General features: G+C 48.8%; 1 protein-coding gene and 2 long non-coding RNA genes across 6 annotated transcripts in view; 1 reads left to right on the top strand and 2 right to left on the bottom strand.

Annotated features, from left to right (window-relative positions):
• C8H16orf96 (chromosome 8 C16orf96 homolog) overlaps positions 1-4,890 on the bottom strand; it is a 44,186-nt gene extending 39,296 nt beyond the window's left edge. For 2 of the 4 annotated variants that reach the window (XM_077906427.1, XM_077906431.1), the window contains exon 1: positions 4,124-4,885. In XM_077906427.1, the coding sequence (XP_077762553.1) occupies positions 4,124-4,543 (420 nt within the window). In that variant the 5' untranslated portion in view covers positions 4,544-4,885. Of the gene's footprint in view, positions 1-4,123 lie in introns of all 4 variants that reach the window. The other 2 variants (XR_013384878.1, XM_077906428.1) reach the window with 2 other exon arrangements.
• LOC144318934 (uncharacterized) lies at positions 3,931-10,654 on the top strand. The gene is made up of 2 exons (XR_013384880.1): positions 3,931-4,869; positions 10,323-10,654. It is a non-coding gene; the product is annotated as an uncharacterized LOC144318934 (long non-coding RNA).
• Positions 10,655-14,959: 4,305 nt separating this feature from the next.
• LOC144318937 (uncharacterized) lies at positions 14,960-16,084 on the bottom strand. The gene is made up of 2 exons (XR_013384884.1): positions 15,912-16,084; positions 14,960-15,207 (listed from the first exon to the last, which is right to left on the bottom strand). It is a non-coding gene; the product is annotated as an uncharacterized LOC144318937 (long non-coding RNA).
• Between the last annotated feature and the right edge of the window lie 4,166 nt (positions 16,085-20,250).

Below are 20,250 nucleotides of genomic sequence, written 5' to 3'. Positions count from 1 at the left end.
TGCAACACAGAAAGTTCATTACCATTATTGGAGCAACCTTGACTCCAGTCTCTAAACCCTAAAGTGTCTTCCATGCATTTCAGCTTTGTTATGAAGTTCTCAAAAATTAATTTAAATTTAAAATCATTTTAATTTGCAGGATCAAAAAAAAATTTCAGGATCTACAGCAGGAGTTTTTTTGGTTGGAGAGTAAAATGGAAAGGGAGTTTTGAAGTCAGGAAAAACAACAGGTTGTTACAACCCCCTCAGGAGACTGAGGCTCTATTTCTGGAAACAAGGTCAGCCAGAACTTTTTTTTTTTTTTTTTTTTTAAGTAGGCTCCTTGCCCAACGTGGGGCTTGAACGCATGACCCACAGATCAAGAGTCGCACGCTCTACTGACGAGTCTCTGGTTTTCTCCTGTGAGGCCAGCGGCCAGGACTCATCACAGCGGAGACAACCGACGTCTCGAGGAGACAGACAGGGACTTCCAGGCGCAGCTTTCTAGAATCTGGCTGGGCTCCTGACCACTGTGGCGCGTTAGCTTATTCCAGATGGCCACTTCCTAAAACGCGCTACAGTGGCGGGGCCTGGGGGATGAGGGCGGGGCCTGGGAGCTGTGGGCGGGACCCGGGAGGGCAGGGCCTGGGAGTCACGGGCCGGGCCTGGGAGGGTGGGGCGTGGGAAATGAAGGAGGGGCCCGGGTGAGGAGGGCGGGGCCTGGGAGGTGAGGGACGGGCGTGGGAGGGGGGCGGGGCCTGGGAGATGAGGGAAGGGCCCAGGTGGGGAGGGCGGGAGCCTAGTAGCCGTGGGCGGGACTCGGGAGGGGGCGGGGCCGGGGATGAGGGAAGGGCGGGGCCTAGGAGCTGTGGGCGGGACTCGGGAGGGGGCGGGGCCTGGGAGCCGTGGGCGGGACTCGGGAGGGGGCGGGGCCTGGGAGCTGCGGGCGGGACTCGGGAGGAGGGTGGGGCTTCGGATCTGTGGGCGAGGCCTGGGAGATGAGGGACGGGCCTGGGGATGAGGGCGGGGCCTCGGGGCTGTGGGCGGGGCCACAGATGAGGGTGGGGCCCGGGTGGGGAAGGCGGGGGCCTGGGAGTCCTAGGCCGGGCCTAGGAGGTGAGGCCAGGGCCTGGGAGCCTGCCATTCTGGGAGAGCTCTCCAGGTGGAGCTCGTGCTCCAGCTGGCTCGGGAGCCCTGGGTGGCAGCCGCCCCGAGTCTGCAGGGCAAGTACACACTGCGCTCACGGGGCACCTAGTTTTCCTCGCTCAAGGGGGGCGACTTAGCTCCCGGCGGGCATATGGCAAAGTCTGCAGACACTTTTGGTTGTCACCGCTACGGGTGGATCCTGGCACCTGGAGAGTAGAGGCCCGGATGCTGCCCAACATCCCACAGGGCACAACACAATCCTCACCACAGAGAATTATCCGTGAGGGTGAGGGACGCTGCAATCTCAGCCCCAGATCTGGTGGTGTGCTAACCATGCCTGTGGAGCATCTCAAACCTTCTCTCAAGAGCCCTCTTGTTGCCAGCTCTAGTTTTCTGGGCACTATTTACCCTGTCAGGGGTGAGTGCTAGGGTTGGCAGGCTAGTCTTTCCCCACTTTGAGCCTTCACACCTTGACAGGGGCTTGTAAAGGATGGCAGAGGACTCTAACCCAACCAACCCCAGAGGAAGGGCAGGCGAGGTGACTTGGATGTCGACATGACATTTGGTCTGGCCAGCCTGACTGGCTAGTTGGTGCAGACACTTAGCTAAGCAGCTTGTACCAATCCCAGAGCCAGTTACCATGGCAACCCCCTGGGGGGGTAGTGGGAGGGAGCTGGTCATTGTGGTAACCCCCAGCAACCTCAGCCAGGGTTGGGGGAGGTACATTCTCTAATCCTAGGTGCACAAACAGTCCTCTGAGGGCTTCACAGCCGTGTCCGAGCCTGTCTGCCAGCCCCCCTTCACAAGCCAGCTGGGTCACTCAGTACTGTACACTCTGGAAGACTTCACCCATCAAGGCAGGCCAGGGGCAGGCTGCTCTGACACTGTGCCCACGTTTCCAGCCTCCAAGGCCTCCGTAACCTCAACTGGGCCACACATGCAGCCTTCTCTGTCTCTAGCAACAAATCTCAAAGTCTGGTCTTGTCTGACAAGTGCACTGTGGCCTCTCCAGCTCTCTTCTGATTACTGCCTATATGGAATATCTTTTGTCATCCTTTTACTTTCAACCTATTTGTTTTTGAATCTAGAATGTGTGTGTGCCTTTTTTTTTTTTTTTAAGATGTTATTTATTGATGAGACACACACAGAGAGGCAGAGACACAGGCAGAGGGAGAAGCAGGGTCCCTGTGGGGAACCTGATGCTGGACTCGATCCCAGGACGCTGGTGATTACGACCTGAACCAAAGGCAGATGCTCAACCACTGAACCACACAGGCGTCCCTAAAATGTGTCTCTTGTAGAGGGTATAGTGAGATGGTGCCTTTTTTTCTTTTACTCAATTCTGCCAATTTCTGCTTTGTGTGCGTGTGTGCCTGTGCGTGCATACGTGTGCATGGTAACACGAAGAATTCAGTGGCATTCAGTACATTCACACGGTTGGCAGCTGTTATCACTATCCAGTTTCCAAACACTTTCATCACCCCAAAGAGAAACGCTGTACCCGTCCGCAAGCACTCCCATTGCCGCCACCTCCTAGCCCCTGGCAACCACTAATCCACTTTCTATCTCCACCAATTTGCCTGTTCTGGATGTTTCATAGAAACTGAAGCATGGGCATCCTGGGTGGCTCAGTGGTTTTGCGACGCCTTTGGCCTAGGGTGTGATCCTGGAGACCTGGGATCGAGTCCCATGTCGGGCTCCCTGCATGGAGCCTGCTTCTCCCTCTGCCTGCATCTCTGCCCCCCCCACCCCCCGTGTCTCTCATGAATAAATAAATAAAATCTTAAAAAAAAAAAAAAGAAAAGAAATAGAAGCTTGCAGTACGTGGTCCTTTGTGTCTGGCTGCTTCACTTAGTGCTTGATTTAGCGCTGGTCTATGCCACCTTCCCTCTCAGCCCACCTTGGCCAGACTGATCCCTCTCCCTGTCCCTCAGGGCTCCAGGGGCCCGACTTTGCTGAGGTCCTGATCTTCCAAGGTTCAAGTCTCTGGATAATATTAACGGTGACCACAGACTGGACGACCAGAATACCCGAGCTCTGTGCTGAGCACTTCCCACGCATTATCTTGTTTAGCATCAATCTCTAGGCAATCCTGGGAGGAGGAAACCATGATCATCCCCCTACCCGTTCCAGTTGGTAAGTGGACCACACTCAGCACACCACATTCCTATGCCTCTCCTCTGATTTCTTGGTGCAGGTTTGCACCAGCTGTTTTCTGCCACTGCATCACCCCAAGTGGGTTAACATTTCAGTGCTTCAATTGCTCACCTGTCTCACAGAGGTGCTGTGAAGATTAAAGAGGCTAAGCCTCCAGCTCACCTGGAGCATAATGAGCACTCCTTCTAGTGGTTGTTTTCCTGGGGAGGGAGCCCACCAGAGTTGCAAGGGTGAAGGGGACAGTGAGGAGATAAAGGAATGAGGGAATGGTGAACTTTGGTCTGCGTTTCCAACTTCTTTTCATCACACAAAAGCAGACCTCAAAACCACTAGGTTGGGCAGCCCGGGTGGCTCAGCAGTTTAGTGCCGCCTTCAGCCCAGGGCGTGATCCTGGAAACCCGGGATCAAGTCCCACGTCAGGCACCCTTCATGGAGCCTGCTTCTCCCTCTGCCTGTGTCTCTGCCTCTCTCTCTCTCTCTCTCTCTGTCTCTCTTGAATAAATAAAATCTTAAAAAAAAACAAAAAAAACACTAGGTTAACTTTCCCTCTGCCCCTCCTTCCCCGGGCCCTGGCAACCACTAGTCTGCTTCATGTCTCCATGGAGCTGTTTCATACCAATGGAACCATACCACATGTGGCCTTTTGTGTCTGGCTTCTTTCCTCAACACTTGACAAAGAATGCAAGCTTGGAGCTTTGGTTCTGCCTGACTTCAAAGCCCCATTCCTGCCCCTGTTTGGGGGGTGGGGGAGCCCATCACAAGGGGCATAAGGGAATGGGGGCTAAGATGCCTGGGAAGACAGCATAAAGGGCAGGAAGCTTCTGGAGGCCAGGTGGTTTACCTTTGCTGTGGCTTCTTCATTACCCTCTACCATCTTCCGGAGCTTTATCAGGTGCCATAGATCCTGAGCAGGCTGGCCTGTGCCCTGGCTGCCCTCCAGCAGCTGGGAAGTGGTAGGCAGGTCCTGCAGCGTGGCCAGCTGGCTCTCCATCTTGTCTATGCGGCTCACAACATGGTCAAAGATTTCGCTGAGCCTCTTCATGGGGTTGAGGATGGGCTGGGCGTCTGCTTCCCGGGGCATGAACACAGTAGGCGAGGTTTGGAGAAAGTCTTCATCTCCTGAGAGGACTTTCTTGAGCTCACCCATGTGGATGTGCTCCAAGATGCCCTGGAGCAGGAGGTGCAGCGCCTTGAAGTTCACAACCCCGCACTGCGGGATGGCGATGTTGACCAGCTCGGAGAACGTGAGCGAGAAGCTCATCCTGCAGGGAGGGCCGGCTGGGCTGGCGTTCTGGGAGTCCTTGGGGACAAGCGGTGGCCTTCACAGAACCCACAAGCTGTGCGGACAGGTCCTCAGAGGCCTAGGGAGGCTGCAGGTCATGGCAGTCAGGGAGAAAATGACCTCTGTCCTGGCCGGAGCTCGGATGAGAGGTTCTGGTTGCTAGGACACCAAAGAACGTGGGCAAGTGGGCGTGGAGCCTGGCATGGGGCAGGGTGGGTGCTCAATTAAAACTTGCTGAGTGTTTGAACAAAGGGTCCTTCAGTTATGTCAGAGCGATGACCCCTTCCAAGAGGCATGCGGCAAAGGTAATGGGGAAGCAGCTCGCTTCTCTGAAGCCTCTAGGGTCAGGAAAGGAGAGAGTTCTTGGAGTTAGGAGAGCCTCGCTTTTGAGAAAAGAGGATGTAGAGAAAAGAGACTGAAGAGCTAATCTGGTCTCCAGACCCACACCAAATGCGCCACAGGTGTTAGGGTTTCTGGTGGGGTTGGAGGTGGGGGTGGAGAGTGGGGGTAAATAGGGCAAGAGGCAGCTGGCTTCCCACAGGTCCGAACCCTGCATGGCCCTGCCCACCCAGGGGCCCCAGTGAGGACGCCCTTGCCAAACCTTGCTCTCCTTCCTGCTAGAGCCGGGGCTCGTGAACACCCCAGTGCCCAGGACGCAGCTGTGAGCCAGCTGCTGCAGGACCGGGAAATGATTTGGGCCCCTCTGTGGTCAGGCCCCACTTGTGTCAATTCTTGGACAAGACAATGGCAGCCTCCTCGTCCTGGTCTCCTAGGGAAGTCTGCAGGGAAGGTCCTTGGCTTAACCCCCTGGAGCCCCCACTCCTGGCCCACCCCACCCTTCTAGACATGATACACACTGCCTCTATGCAGTCCACGGCAAGAGCCCCGCTCAGGGGTGTCGTTGGCTAAAGAGCAATCTCCCCCAGCTTCCCCACAGAAGGTGGAGCACCTGTCCTCTCTGGGTTTATGGAGATGGTGCGTGACTCTTCCAGAACAGCTGTGTGACCTTGTGCAAATGACTTAACCTCTCTGAGTCTTAGCTTCCCTGCCTGCTAAATTGGAAATGAAACTTTCCATTTGAGGTTCCGGCAGGGAGGGGAAGTATGCATATGTGCGTGTGCCTACACAGAAATAACACATGCAAAGTGCCAGGCCAGTATGACTCAAAAAATTCCTTTCCCCAGAACTGACCTGATATCCCACTCTTGCCAATGGTCATGGCCCGGGAGACTTGTTATGAATTTAACGTGTGTATTTTCAGGGGTATTGTTTATTTATTTTAATTATTTATTTTTTATTTATTTTTAAGATTTTATTAATTCATGAGAGACAGAGAGGCAGAGACATAGGCAGAGGGAGCAGCAGGCTCTATGCAGGGAGCCGGACGCAGCACTCGATCCCGGGTCTCCAGGGTTACGCCCTGGGCTGAGGGCGGCGCTAAACCACTGAGCCACCCGAGCTGCCCTATTTTTATTTATTTATTTTTCTATTTTTATTTATTTATTTTTAAAGATTTTATTTATTTATTCATGAGAGAGAGAGAGACAGAGAGACAGAGAGACAGAGAGAGACACAGGCAGAGGGAGAAGCAGGATCCATGCTGGGAGTCCGACGTGGGACTTGATCCTGGGACTCCAGGATCCCACCCTGGGCCAAAGGCAGGCGCTGAACCGCTGAGCCACCCAGGGATCCCCCCTATTTTAAAAAAAGATTTTATTTGTTTGAGAGAGATGGCCAGCAAGAGCAGGGGGAGGGGCACAAGGAGAAGCAGACTCCCTGCTGAGCAAGGAGCCCAATGATGTGGGGCTCCATCCTCCATCCCAGGACCCTGAGATTATGACCTGAGCTGGAAGCAGATGCTTAACCAACTGAGCCATGGGATGACGCCTGAGTGGCTCAGCGGTTGAGTGTGCCTTTGGCTCAGGGTGTGGTCCTGGCATCAAGTCCTGGATCAGGCTCCTCGCAGGGAGCCTGCTTCTCCCTTTGCCTGTGTCTCTGTCTCTCTTTCTCTCTGTGTGCCTCTCATGAATAAATAAAATCTTAAAAAAAAAATAACCGACTGAGCCACGCAGGCGCCCCTGGGATGTTGCTTATTAATTACATGTTTTTGACCTCACGTTAGCAGATGCTTCTGCTGAGGCCATCACTGCTCTATCCACAAACGCTAGTTCTTCAGGAACAGTGGGCACTCATGTTGGGACCCTCCATGCTACAACAGCCACTACTCTTCAGACACGCCAACCTGCTTTGAAAGAATTGCTTAATTACATTAAAGGAGTTTTACCACCTCAAGTGACAAGAAAAAACAAAACAAACCCCACAGAAATAAAACAAGAACAAAACATACAAAGACCCGCTCCTGTTGTGATAAATGATAATTATACGTGCAGTTCAGTCTGCGTCCCACTTGGATATTCCTTTTTCTTTCTTTTTTGATAACAGCTTTATTGAGATATAATTCCCATTCCACACAATTCACTAATTTAAAGTCTACAATCCAGTAACTTGTAGCATCACAGAGCTGTGCACCCATCACTGCAATCAGCTTTATTTAGCACATCACCCTAACAAGAAATGCCATCTGCAGGAGCACTCACTCCCCGTTCCCATCCTCTTGCCCCCCAGTGCCTGGCATTCATTAACCTACTTTTTGCCTCTATAGGTTTGCCTATTTTGGACATTTCATATAAATGAAATTCTATAATATGTGGCCTTTTGTAACTGCTTCCTTTCACTGAGCATCATGTTTTCAAGGCTCACCCACACTGTAGCAGGTGTCACTACTTCATTCCCTTTTCATGGCTGAGTCATTCCATTGTAGAGATAGATCAGTTTTTTTTGTTTTTTTTGTTTTTGTTTTTGTTTTTTTTTTGATAGATCAGTTTTTAATCCGTCCAGCCACAGATGGATATTTGGGCCAATCCTACCTTTTTACTATTGTGGACAATGCTGCTATGAGCAGTTGTGTACAGGTTTTCAATTATTTGGTGGTTTTTTTTTTAATTTTTTTAAATTTTTTTTTATTTATTTATGATAGAGAGAGAGAGAGAGAGAGAGGCAGAGACACAGGCAGAGGGAGAAGCAGGCTCCATGCACTGGGAGCCCGATGTGGGATTCGATCCCGGGTCTCCAGGATCGCGCCCTGGGCCAAAGGCAGGCGCCAAACAGCCGCGCCACCCAGGGATCCCAATTATTTGGTGTTTATGGCTAGAGGTGGAACTGCCAGGTCAGACGGTGACTCCGTGTTAACACTCTGAGGAACTGTCACACTGTTTTCCACAGTGCCTACAGTCTTTTACATTCCTACCCCTAGCTGTGGGGCTTCCCATTTCTCTCCATTGTCATCAACACTTGTGACTGTTCATCTTTCTTTATTATAGCTATGGATGCTACTTGCTATGTGACCATCAGGCTTAAGCCACCTGCCATATGCTCACTTACCCTGGGTACTCAGCATGGTTGTTTGAGACTTTCAGATGCTTAAAATGACCACCGCTCCAGTGGATCATGTTTCCCTGAGAAAGAACACCCAGAAACCTTGAAAAAGATGCAAGCACAGGCTACCTGGGGGAGTGCCCAGAGAGATGACCACTCTCTTCAAGAACATGATGCCAGCTGCAGTACCTACGCAGGGGTAACATGGGTGGATGAACATTCTCATCCCAAACTTGTCCCTGACCCTAGCAGATGTCATAAGTGGCACAACTGCCATTCCCACCAACCAGGTGGAATGTCCATTCGTTAGTGGATCATGAAGCCCTGAATGTCTTATTGGTGAGCCCAGGGGGAATTTATGCTCAGATGGACATTCTTGCTGCACCTATGTAAACACCACATAAATATGATGGGTCAAGTAGAATAGTTTGTGGCTGGCTAGGCTTTAAAAAGAAAAAGCCACCTGGTCCTCCAGGGAAAGCCAGTTGGACCCTAGGGCAGGTTTTCACAGCCTGGGTTTGGCCATCGAGGTCCTCATCTTCAGGATCTGGTACCAGAGCCAGTAGCCAGGTTTGTTTCTGATAACGACCTGTGCAGCAGATGGCTGACAGATTCTGTATGACTTCAGTGTAGCAACCGTTCTGTGAGACACTGCAGGGCAGTGGGAGGGTGTGTAACCAGAGCCCAGCTGCAATGTCTTTCTCTAAGCAAACCCCTGAGCAGCACAGTTGGCCACGTCAGAGCTCTCCATGCCGCAGACCCAGGTTCTGAGGACCAACTGTGCAGGCCTCTGGTTCCGCAGGGTATGGGGGGAAGAGAAGAACAGCCCCTGAATCAGGAAGTGGCCTGGCACCGCGAGTCCTGGGGCTGCTGGGAGGGCCTCAGTGTGCTCCTGTGAACATAAACAACTTCATAGCACACCAGCACCTGATAGCGCGGCTCTGCCTCGGTGATGGGTCAACACAAAACAGGACCAGCTGTAGTCATGTTTGAGCTCAAAAACAGGAACATTGTCCAGACCACAAACATGACCCAACAGCCCCCTATCCTGGCTGATATGAGTGACTGTTGCTTCTTGACTAGTTAGGGCATTAGTTCTGCTTCGTTCCTCTTTCCTTCTAGATAAGATGGATTGAGAAACCTAATCACAGAATTACCTTATGTCCTGTCAGTGCCAGTCCAAAACACTCCCCCTCTCCCTAACGTGGACCAGATCCTGTGATCCCTTCTAAGTTAACCCTCCCAGAGATGCCGGTGGGCTCCTCACAGGGTTGTGAGACCTAACCATTCAAGGGCCGCCCTGATATCGTTGAGCCTTCTGGGGCTTCCTGGGTCCCCTGCTCTCTCCAGATGTGTCTCTACCACTCTCGTTGTTGAGAAAGGCTCCTCACCCAGCCAGTTCTTCACCAGTCAGACCAGCCACACTGCACCCCATCCTCAGTCTGTGGGGGGCTCAGCTTTCCTGCAAGCCTGGAAGCCAATCACATCCCCCTGTAGGAACCAGGGGACACCCCATCCCGTTATTATAAAGGGCAGCCTACAGCTCTTGCTGATTCGCTCTGCTCCTGACTGCAACCCTGAGTGGCCCCATGTGGTGGGCAGTGTCCTCCTTTCCCCGGCAGTGAGTCTATGTGGCTAATCATTGCTGTCCATCTCACCTGGCCAGTGCCAGGCGTCATATCATTGAGGGCAGGGGTACCCTCATCCTGCGGCGAGTAGGAGGTAATCAGAACACCAGCTGTGCGGGTTCGCCCCTGTGGCAACAAGTCAATGAGCCCAACTTTGCTCAACACAATGGGTTCTTGGCTGGAGAAGCTGATCCTGCAAACTTAATGAAAAACCTTGCAGTGGGGCAGAGCTTTGTGGATTTTGGAATTGCAGGCAAGAGACTGAGGAGCTGTATTATTGCAGAACGATGAGCAAGACTTTCCCCAGTGGGCAAGGGAGCAGAAGGGGAGAGGAGGAGGTTAGCCCAGAAACAAGGCTGGAGAGGGAAGCACGGGGCCAGACCAGGGGCTCCCCGTGGGCCTTACGAAGAAGTGCGAGCGATAGAATCTGAAGCAATCCTTGGTCATTGGGGGTAAGTGGGTGTGGGTATAATGGGGTGTGGGTAAGTGGGTGTAATGTTTGTCACTGGCTCAGGTGATGATCCCAGGGTCCTGGGATTGAGTCCTCCATCAGGCTCCCTGCTCAGGGGGGAGTCTGCTTCTTCTTCTCCTCCCATATATGCGCTCTGTCTCTATCAAATAAATGAATAAAATTTTTTAAGCTAATTTGTTAAACTTGAGAGGATTCATAAACCTTAAAGATCATGTCATTTTAGGTCTGGAAATAAAACAGTTGTTATAAAAACAAAAGACCCGAAGATCTGGCCTTTTGAGTGGAAGAGGACACATGCCACTCCAAAGGGTGTTCCTTGCTTCCCAGAGGATTTGCTGTCTCCAGGAAGCGACCCTGCCCTTCGGTCACCAGGCAGTACCTGAGATTTGGCACTGCTGAGTTCTGATGGCGGAACTCTCAGTCAGACGATTTCAGGACAAACTTGTCACTGGACATTCTCTGAATGGCTCATTGGAGCCAGAAGCCAATTAACATGATTGGAAATGACCATTAGCATTTTTTTCCCTCCCAAATAAACTGGCGTCAATGATTAAATCAGTTTTTTGTAAAGTGCCATTCACCCACTTTGCCCAGACAATCATTTTCCATGCTGCATAAATAGCTGAGAAGGATAACCAGGTCACCTTTCCTCTCTAGCTCTAGGAAGGACCAGGCGCTATTTGTCTCTGTGTCTGGCTTACTGACTTAGCAGAGTGTCCTCAAGGTTCATCCAAGGCAGAGCAGATGTCAGAATTCCCTTCCTTCTCAAGGCTGAATAATATTCTGTTGTGTGTACATACACATTTTGCTCATCCATTCCTCTGCTGATGGACGCTGGACACTGAGGTTGCGTTCGCATTTTGGCTATTGTGAATAACGCTGCTGTGCGTATGGCAGTAGAAATGCCAGTTCCAGCGCCTGCTGTCAGTTCTCTAACCCAGGCATGCATTGCTGAATCATATGGTAATCCAAGGTTAATTTTTTGAGCACCTGCCATATGGCTTTCCATGGTGGTGGCACCATTCCCACCAGCAAAGCACAAGGGCTCTGGTTTCTCCATGTGTTCACCAGAACTTGCTATGTTCTGTTTTTCTGATAATAGTCACCCCAGTAGTTGTGAGGTGATAGTTTGTGGTTTTCACATGTATTTCCCTAATCATCGGTGAGGCTGAGCATCTTTTCATGTGTTCATTGGCCATTTGTGTATCTTTGGAGAAATGTTTCTTCAAGTCCTTTGCACATTTAAAATTTTGTTGTTGTTGAGTTGTAGGAGATCTTTACACATTCTGGATATTAAGCACTTGTCAGACATAATTTTCCAGTTAACTTTCTTTTAGTCCCTGTTAGGGAATGTGATTTTTTTTTTTAATTTTTTTTTATTTATTTATGATAGTCACAGAGAGAGAGAGAGAGAGAGGCAGAGACACAGGCAGAGGGAGAAGCAGGCTCCATGCACCAGGAGCCTGACATGGGATTCGATCCAGGGTCTCCAGGATCGCGCCCTGGGCCAAAGGCAGGCGCCAAACCGCTGCGCCACCCAGGGATCCCAGGGAATGTGATTAAAAAAAAAAAAAAAAAAAAAAAAAAAACGTGACTGCCGGTTGACCTGTGAGCTGGGCCCAGGCACTGGAAGCTCCTCAGCCCTTCCCCTGTCCTTGGAATGTGGGTTCCACTTCTCCTTCCTGCTCACAGAAACTGCTCCAAGGACATAGTCTTGAGATGGTGTTGTGATGCTGAGAACACCTGCATGATTATGTGACTGAGCCCAGTTAGGGCCTCTACGTTTTTTTAAAAAACAAAACAAAACAATTTATATATTTATTTATTTGAGAGAAAGAGAGAGTGTACATGAGCAGGGGAAGGGAGGGGCAGAGGGTGAGGGACAAGCAGACTCCCTGCTGAGTGTAAAGCCCCATGTGGGGCTTGATCCCACAACCCTAAGATCATGACCTGAGTCAAGATTAAGAGTTGGATGCCCTACAAGCTGAGCCACCCAGATGTCCTTTTAAGCTTTTAAGGGATGCCTGGGTGGCTCAGTGGTTGAGCGTCTGCCTTTGGCTCAGGGCTTGATCCTGGAGTCTCAGAATCGAGTTCCTCATCAGGCTTTCCGTGGGGAGCCTGCTTCTTCATCTGCCTATGTTTCTGCTTCTCTCTGTGTGTGTGTCTCTCATGAATAAATAAATAAAATCTTAAAAAAAAGTGATCTGGTGCGTGGGTCTGGGGATCCACTCATCTTGCTGCCACCCAAGACAAGACTCATATATAAGTTCTCTTTGCCATCTACTACTCAGAGTGGCCTGCCTCTTTGGTCTCTCCCTGCTCTCTGTTCCAGGCGCAGTTTCAGATTACACCATGAAAGCTTCCAAGAGGGTTGTGAACCTACAGTCCTCTTGTCCCTGTTGTGTTACCTCCAGCCACAGGCCCTTTGCACATGTCTCCTTGGCTGAAACATTTTTTTCTGCCTACATTTATGAGGGAACAGAAAGTTCTACTCATCATTCAGACCTTAGCTCAACCATCACTTTCCAAGGGAAGCCTTCTCCACTTCCTTGATTGGGATAAACATTCCCTACTCTGAGATCTTAGTACTTATCATGTCCTTCCTTCAAATGCTTGTCATGGTCATTTGTGTGGCTATTTGGTTAGTGCCATTCTTCCTCGCTACTCTGAGTTCCTGCAGGTAGATGTTGAGTTCCACGGGAGTATGGCTCCTAGCAAGCACACTGTAGATGCTTAATATATACATACTAATTGAATGAATAAATAGAGTCATTTGGGTTTTATTTTCATTTAAAATTTTTTTTAAAAAAAGTTTTACATATTTATTGACAGAGAGTATGAGAGCGAGCAAGCTGCAGGCAGAGGGAGAGGCAGCCTCCCCATTGAACAGGGAGCCCGACGCAGGACTTAATCCCAGGACCCTGAGAACTGAAGACAGATGCTTCACGGGCTGAGCCACCCAGGCACCCCCAGAGTCATTTGTGGAAATCCTTTTTCCTAGGAAAGACCACAAATGGAGACATTTGCTTCTTTTAGCTAAACCTCCAGATGGGTATAGAAAGGGTGATTTTTACCTTCTACCACAATAATATTGAGCTCCTGCTGTCAACTCATGTAGGGTGGATTAAATAACACAAAAGGGGCAATCAGGGACGCCTGGGTGGCTCAGTGGCAGAGTGTCTGCTTTTGGCTCAGCTTATGATCCCGGGGTCCTGGGATTGAGTCCTGCATCGGGCTCCCCACGGGGAGCCTGCTTCTCCCTCTGCCTTTGTCTCTGCCTTTCTCTCTGTATCTCATGAATAAATAAATAAAATAATTTTAAAAAGAGGCAATCGGAAACTACACTGTATGATCCCTAATAATGTGTTCAGGGAATTGTAGTGGTCAGACACTGAACACACAGCACCTGAATAGAAACAATATCAATTTATTATTATTATTATTTATTAAATAGTTATTTATTCTAACTTTTTTTGCACGTGGAATGTATCATCTCACTGCCTTGCAGCCTCTGTTGTTTCCAAGGATAAGTTAGCTGTTAATCTTTTTTTTTTAATTTTTATTTATTTATGATAGTCACAGAGAGAGAAAGAGAGAGGCAGAGACACAGGCAGAGGGAGAAGCAGGCTCCATGCACCGGGAGCCCGATGTGGGATTCGATCCTGGGTCTCCAGGATCGCGCCCTGGGCCAAAGGCAGGCGCTAAACCACTGCGCCACCCAGGGATCCCTAGCTGTTAATCTTATTTGGGTTCCTGGGGGCACCTGGAGGTGCAGCCAGTTGAGCATCTGACTCTTAGTTTTGGCTCAGGGCATGATATCAGGGCTATTAGACTGAGCCCCAGGTTGGGCTCCCCACCCAGCACGGAGTCTGGTTGAATTTCATTCTCCCTCCCCGATCCCCCACTCTCTTAAATAAATAAAATAAATCTTTTTTAAAAATCTCATTTGGATTCCTTCTAGGTGATGAGTCATTTTCCTCCCTCCCTTTACAAAATTTTTTTTGTCTTGTCTTTTAACTATGATGTATCTGGGTATGGATCTCTTTGCAAACTCCTCTTTAGAGTTTATTAAGATTAAATAAAAAATTAAAAAAAAAATAATAAAAAAAAAGGGATCCCTGGGTGGTGCAGCGGTTAAGCGCCTGCCTTTGGCCCAGGGCGCGATCCTGGAGACCCAGGATCGAATCCCACATCGGGCTCCCGGTGCATGGAGCCTGCTTCTCCCTCTGCCTGTGTCTCTGCGCCTCTCTCTCTCTCTCTGTGACTATCATAAATAAATAAAAATTAAAAAAAAAAGAGTTTATTAAGATGCTTGGATGTGTAGATCAATGTAGGTTTTTTTTTTCTCTTTGATTTATTTGGAATTTTTATTATTTATTTATATGTTTTTTTCTGCTCCTTTCTCTCTCGTCTTTCATTGTGAAATTCCTGTCACACATATGTTGGTGCACTCAAAAGTATCCCACATTTCTCTGAGGCTCTGTTCATTTTTCCTCATTCTATTTTTCTCTGTTTTTCAGATTATGTAATTTTTCATAATCTAGCTTTAAGATCATTTGCTCTTTCTTTGGCCAGTTCAAGCACTCTTATTTTATAGATGAGGAAATGAGGATCAGAAAACTTAAATCATTTACTGAAGGTCTCACACAGCAGCTGATGAGTGGCAGAGTCAGGACTTGAACCAGAGATCTCAGGTCTCACCCTGCCTATCACTTATTCAATCGTTTGCTCACCCAATAAATATTTACTGAATGTTGACTATGTGCCAGAAACTATGTTAGAGGATAGAGAATACCGAGCAGACGAGATTCTTGCCCTCCTGAGAGCAGCAAACACGTCAACAAACAGATAAACAAGGTACCTTCAGTGATGTGCATGCCACAAAGAAGATGAAACAGACAATGGGGTGATGCGGGCAGGTGCTCATGGAGGACCATCTGCAGAGGTGACATCTGAGCTGCTACCTGAAGAGAGGATATCTCTGGAGCTCCTTCAGGACAGAGATCTTTCTGCTTTTTACCATCTCTCTAGCACCAGCACACAGGAGGGGGTAAGTAAATGTTCATTAAATGGACGATAGCTCCAATGGAGTGGTCCATTCTGATGGGCTGTGCGAACAACAGAAATGTTACAAAATAGTTGTTAACACTGAAATCATTCATGTTTCCATTTAGAATCATTTAGCATTTAAAATGGAGGGTCTGGCTATGCAAATATTGGTGGAGATATGATAAGCAGAACTCCCAGCCTCTGGTAGAGTGTAAATCGGAAGAACCACTTAGGGAAAGTCCGTGGCGGGGTCTGCAAAGGTGAACACAGGCAGATCCTATGACCCAGCCATTCTACCCTTCAGTAGGCAGCCAAAAGTAATGTACTCATCCCACGCACGACACTGTCTATGACAGCAATACCATAATAGCTAAGAATTCAGGGCACCTGGGTGGCTCAGTGGTTGAGCGTCTGCCTTCAGCTCAGGTCATGATCCTGGGGTCCTGGGATTGAGTCCCCCATCAGGCTCCCTGCAGGGAACCTGCTTCTCCCTCTGCCTGTGTCTCTCATGAATAAATAAAAATAATCTTAAAAAAATGTGCACAGGCTCCTTGTGGGGATGAAGATTGCTGTACATGCAGAGAGCTTAGCACAGTAATTAGTGCAAAGTAAGTGCTCGGTGATGTTGGCTGAGTCTCCGAAAATGACCACATGATTTTGTTTGAGGCTTTTAAGCCAATGATGCGTCAGCTTGATGGAGGACAGGGTGAAGGAGGAGGTAGAGGGTTGTGGCAGGAGAGGAGGGAGGTGCCCCTGGAGGTACCTGGGCTTTGCTCCGTTGAAGAGAACTGTACTGAAGATGCCCTTTGTCACCTGGAGTGTTTGCTGTATCACAACTGCACACTGCGTGCTCCAAGTGGCTCCAATTTATAATGAAGATACAAAGGCAGGCAAATGAATCTGTTCTTAGGAGCTGGGCTAGTGACTTCCTTGCGGGCGACGCCTTGCGGGCGTCTTTACCTGGTGTCTTCTGTACCAACAGTGAGGCTCGTGAAACCGCACATCAAGCTCAACATGGAAGACACGGGCACTTTTCTCATGGGATTCAATGGAAGGACGAGGTCTGGTTTAAACTCTGGCCTAAGACAACTAAGAGGGATGAGCATTATCCCTGGCACTCTGTGACGCAGGCTCCAAGTCGGGGAAGGGAAGGCCAGCAGGGAAGCCACCGTGTCCCCTGTACCACCGTTTGGCCAGCAGATGGCACTGCTGCAGATTAGAGGAAGGAGCTCCCACTTCTCCCACCTTGGGGCTGTTTTCTGTAAAACCTGGGAATCTGGGGTCCAGCCCCGTGGAAAGCAGACAAGTGTTCTTCCGGGGGCAGTAGGATGATCTGGGGGCAGGGGCCAGCAGAAGGACCGCTGAGGCTGTGCCGGGCCCACGGCACTCCAGCTGACCCAGTTAGAGTATAATCCGGACTAAAAATAAAGAAGCAGCTAGCTTTGCAGCACATGTATGAGGCTTGGAGGCTGGAGGAGGAGGCAGGTGCTGTGGAAGGAGCCTCGTGTGTGCATCTGTGAGAAGGACAGGTGTCAGCAGAAAGCAAACGCTCCTGGGAACAGGTGAATTCGTCAGTTACACTGCAAGACCACAAGTGACAGCTACCGACAACCTCCGGGAACAGTCACGGGGCTCCTGGTCTCAGAGGCGCCCCGTGAGGATTCTACAGCAAACAGCACGGGTACCATCACCCTACCTCTAACAGTCGTGTCTGTCTCATCCTGTGTCTGATTCTTTGGATATACTCTCTCCCTGGTTGTTTGTTTTGGTAACTGCTTTAAGATCTAATCCACATCCACCCATTTAACTGTACAAATTCAATGGCTTTTAGTATATTCGCCAATGCTGTGCAGCCATCATGACAGTCGATCTTAGATTGTTTTCATCACCCTAAAAAGAAAGTTGCGCCCATTAGCAGTCACCTCCCCGTGTCTCCCCTGAACTCCCTCAGCCCTAGGCAACCACTAATCTGCCCATCTCTGTGGATCTTCCTGTTCTGAATGTGTCATACAAATGGAATCATACAACATGTGGTCTCATGTGACTGGCTTCTTTCACTCAAGCACGGTGTTTTCAAGGTTTCATCCACGTCATAGCCCGGATCAGCCACGGTTTATCTATTTATTTGTTGGTGGGTTGTTTCCACTTTTTTGGCTCACATAGTGAATGTGAGCATTTGTGCTATGAATATGAACAAATGCTATGGACATTTGTGTACAGGTTTGTGTGTGGCCATATGTTTTCATTTTTCTTGGCCATAGTCCTAGGAATATAATTGTTAAGTGACTCTGTTTTCTGTTTAATCTTTTCAGGAATACTTGGCCATTTTTTTTTCTAAGTAAACTGTATGCCCAATGAGGGGCTCAAACTTACAACCCCGAGATCAAGAGTTGCACACTCCACTGACTGAGCCTACCAGGCACCCCTGCCCTCAGTTTTAGTGCAAATGCAATTCAATCATCTCTTTTTTATTCCTTGATTCCTCTAACAGCAAGTGAGATATGGCATTTCCTCTTTGTGAATGGGGGAACTGAGGCCCAGGGTATTCTGCCTGGATACTCCCTAGAGCCCCTTCCCTTCCTGCTGGAACTTCTGGCCACAATTCCCACCCCTTCCACATTGCCAGAATGATTTATCTAAAATGTATGTCTGGTCATACTACTTAAGATACAATTCTTGGGACGCTTGGGTGGCTCAGCAGTTTAGCACCTGCCTTCAGCCCAGGGCGTGATCCTGGAGACCTGGGATGGAGTCCCACGTCGGGCTCCCTGCATGGAGCCTGCTTCTCCCTCTGCCTGTGTGTCTGCTTCTTTTTGTGTCTCTCATGAATAAATACATAAAATCTTAAAAAAAAAAAAAAAAAAGATACAATTCTTCACATGTGGGCAGCCTGGGTGGCTCAGCGGTTTAGCGCCACCTTCAGCTCAGGGCGTGATCCTGGAGACCCGGGATCAAGTCCCACGTCAGGCTCCCTACATGGAGCCTGCTTCTCCCTCTGCCTGTGTCTGTGCCTCTTTCTCTCTGTGTGTCTCATGAGCAAATAAATAAAAATCTTTTTTTTAAGATTGATTTTTTTTAAGATTTTATTTATTTGTTCATGAGAAACACACACACACACAGAGAGAGAGAGAGAGAGGCAGAGACACAGGCAGAGGGAGAAGCAGGCTCCATGCAGGGAGCCCGATGTGGGACTCGATCCCAGATCTCCAGGATCACGCCCTGGGCCGAAGGGAGGTGCCAAACCACTGAGCCACCCAGGGATCCCTAAATAAAAATCTTTAAAAAATAAAGGCAGAAACTATTAGGCCTATTTAAAAAAAAACAAAAACAAAAACAATTCTTCACATGTCCCATTACTACTGAAGAGGATCAAGTTCTAGATTCCATAGACTGGTCTATAAGACCTTCCTCATCTTTTCCTACTCACTATTCTCCCATTTCATACCCTAAAATCCAGTTATAAAGAACTGCTTGCAGGGGCACCTGGGTGGCTCAGTGGTTAGCATCTATCTTTGGCTCAAGTTGTGATCCCAGAGTCCTGGGATGGAGTCCCGCATTGGGCTCCCCGCAGGGAGCCTGCTTCTCCCTCTGCCTATGTGTCTGCCTCTCTTTCTGGGTCTCTCGTGAATAATTAAATAAAAACTTAAAAAAAAAACTGCTTGCATTTCCCCAGTAGCACCATATGTCATCTCTCTGGGACTTTGCATAAGCAGCTCTCACTGCTGCAAGTGCCCTTCTTCCACTTCTTTCACCTGGGGGACTCTTACACATCCTTCAAGCCCCATCTTAAATGTCTCTCTTTTCTCTGAAGCTTTCCTCATCTAAGTGCTCCCTCCTTGACCTCTCAAAGCACCTTGTTTTGATGCCTTCAACACAGACTATTCTATTAGTCTCCCTAGCTGGACTGTGTGCACTTTGAGAACAGAGACTGGGCTTTATTTCATTCTGTATATTTTCAGGCATAGAACAAAACCTTGCAGAGTAAATGACTAAATGTTCTATATCTGCAATGTCTGATATGGTATCTACAAGCCACATGTAGCTATTGAGCCCTTGAGATGTAGCTGATCCAAACTAAGATCTGCTTCAAGTCTACAATACACACTGAGGGACGCCTGGGTGGCTCAGTGGTTGTGCATCTGCCTTTGACTCAGGTCGTGATCCCTGGGGTCCTGGGATCCAGTCCTGTGTCAGGCTCCCCATGGGAGCCTGATTCTCCCTCTGCCTATGTCTCTGCCTCTCTCTGTGTATCTCATGAACAAATAAATACAATCTTTAAGAAATAAATAAATAAAACAAAATATGCACCGTATTTCAAAGTGTGGAACAAATAAAAGTAAAATATCTCAGATAATTTTTTACATTCATTAAATATTGTAAAAAACATTGTAAAATAATACGTTGCATATATTGGGTTAAATGAAATAGATTAGGGATCCCTGGGTGGTGCAGCGGTTTAGCACCAGCCTTTGGCCCAGGGCGCAATCCTGGAGACCTGGGATTGAATCCCATGTCAGGCTCCTGGTGCATGGAGCCTGCTTCTCCCTCTGCCTGTGTCTTTGTCTCTCTCTCTCTCTGTGTGTGTGACTATCATAAATAAATAAAAATTAAAAAAAAGAAATAGATTAGCAAAATTAACCTCACCTGTTTCTTTTTGCTTTTTAAAATATGGTTAGTAGAACTTTTAAAACTACATATGTGTTCCTTCCCCAGCATCTTCTGGTATAAACCATTTTTCACAGAGCAATCAGAATGATTCCTTAAATTGTTAATCGAATCATACAGAGCTCAGTCTCATTATTACTCCTAGTTATATTCTATAAAGTCACTGTAAACACTGACTTGGTGAATATTGAACTACTCCTAAGAGAAATACAGGGCGAGGTTTTTGACCACTTCCGGTCACACTGGCATCAACCAATCAATACATAACCGTGTTTCAGGGCAGCCCGAGTGGCTCAGCGGTTTAGCACCTGCCTTCAGCCGGGAGCCTGATCCTGGAGACCCCGCATCCAGTCGCACATCGTGCTCCCTGCATGGAGCCTGCTTCTCCCTCTGTGTCTTTGCCTCTCTGTCTCTCTGTGTCTGTCATGAATAAATAA

This window comes from Canis aureus, chromosome 8 (assembly GCF_053574225.1).
Source record: "Canis aureus isolate CA01 chromosome 8, VMU_Caureus_v.1.0, whole genome shotgun sequence".
Lineage (NCBI taxonomy): Eukaryota > Metazoa > Chordata > Mammalia > Carnivora > Canidae > Canis > Canis aureus.
The sequence above is the reverse complement of the archived record's forward strand: the minus strand, read 5'-3'. Positions and strand labels throughout refer to the sequence as shown.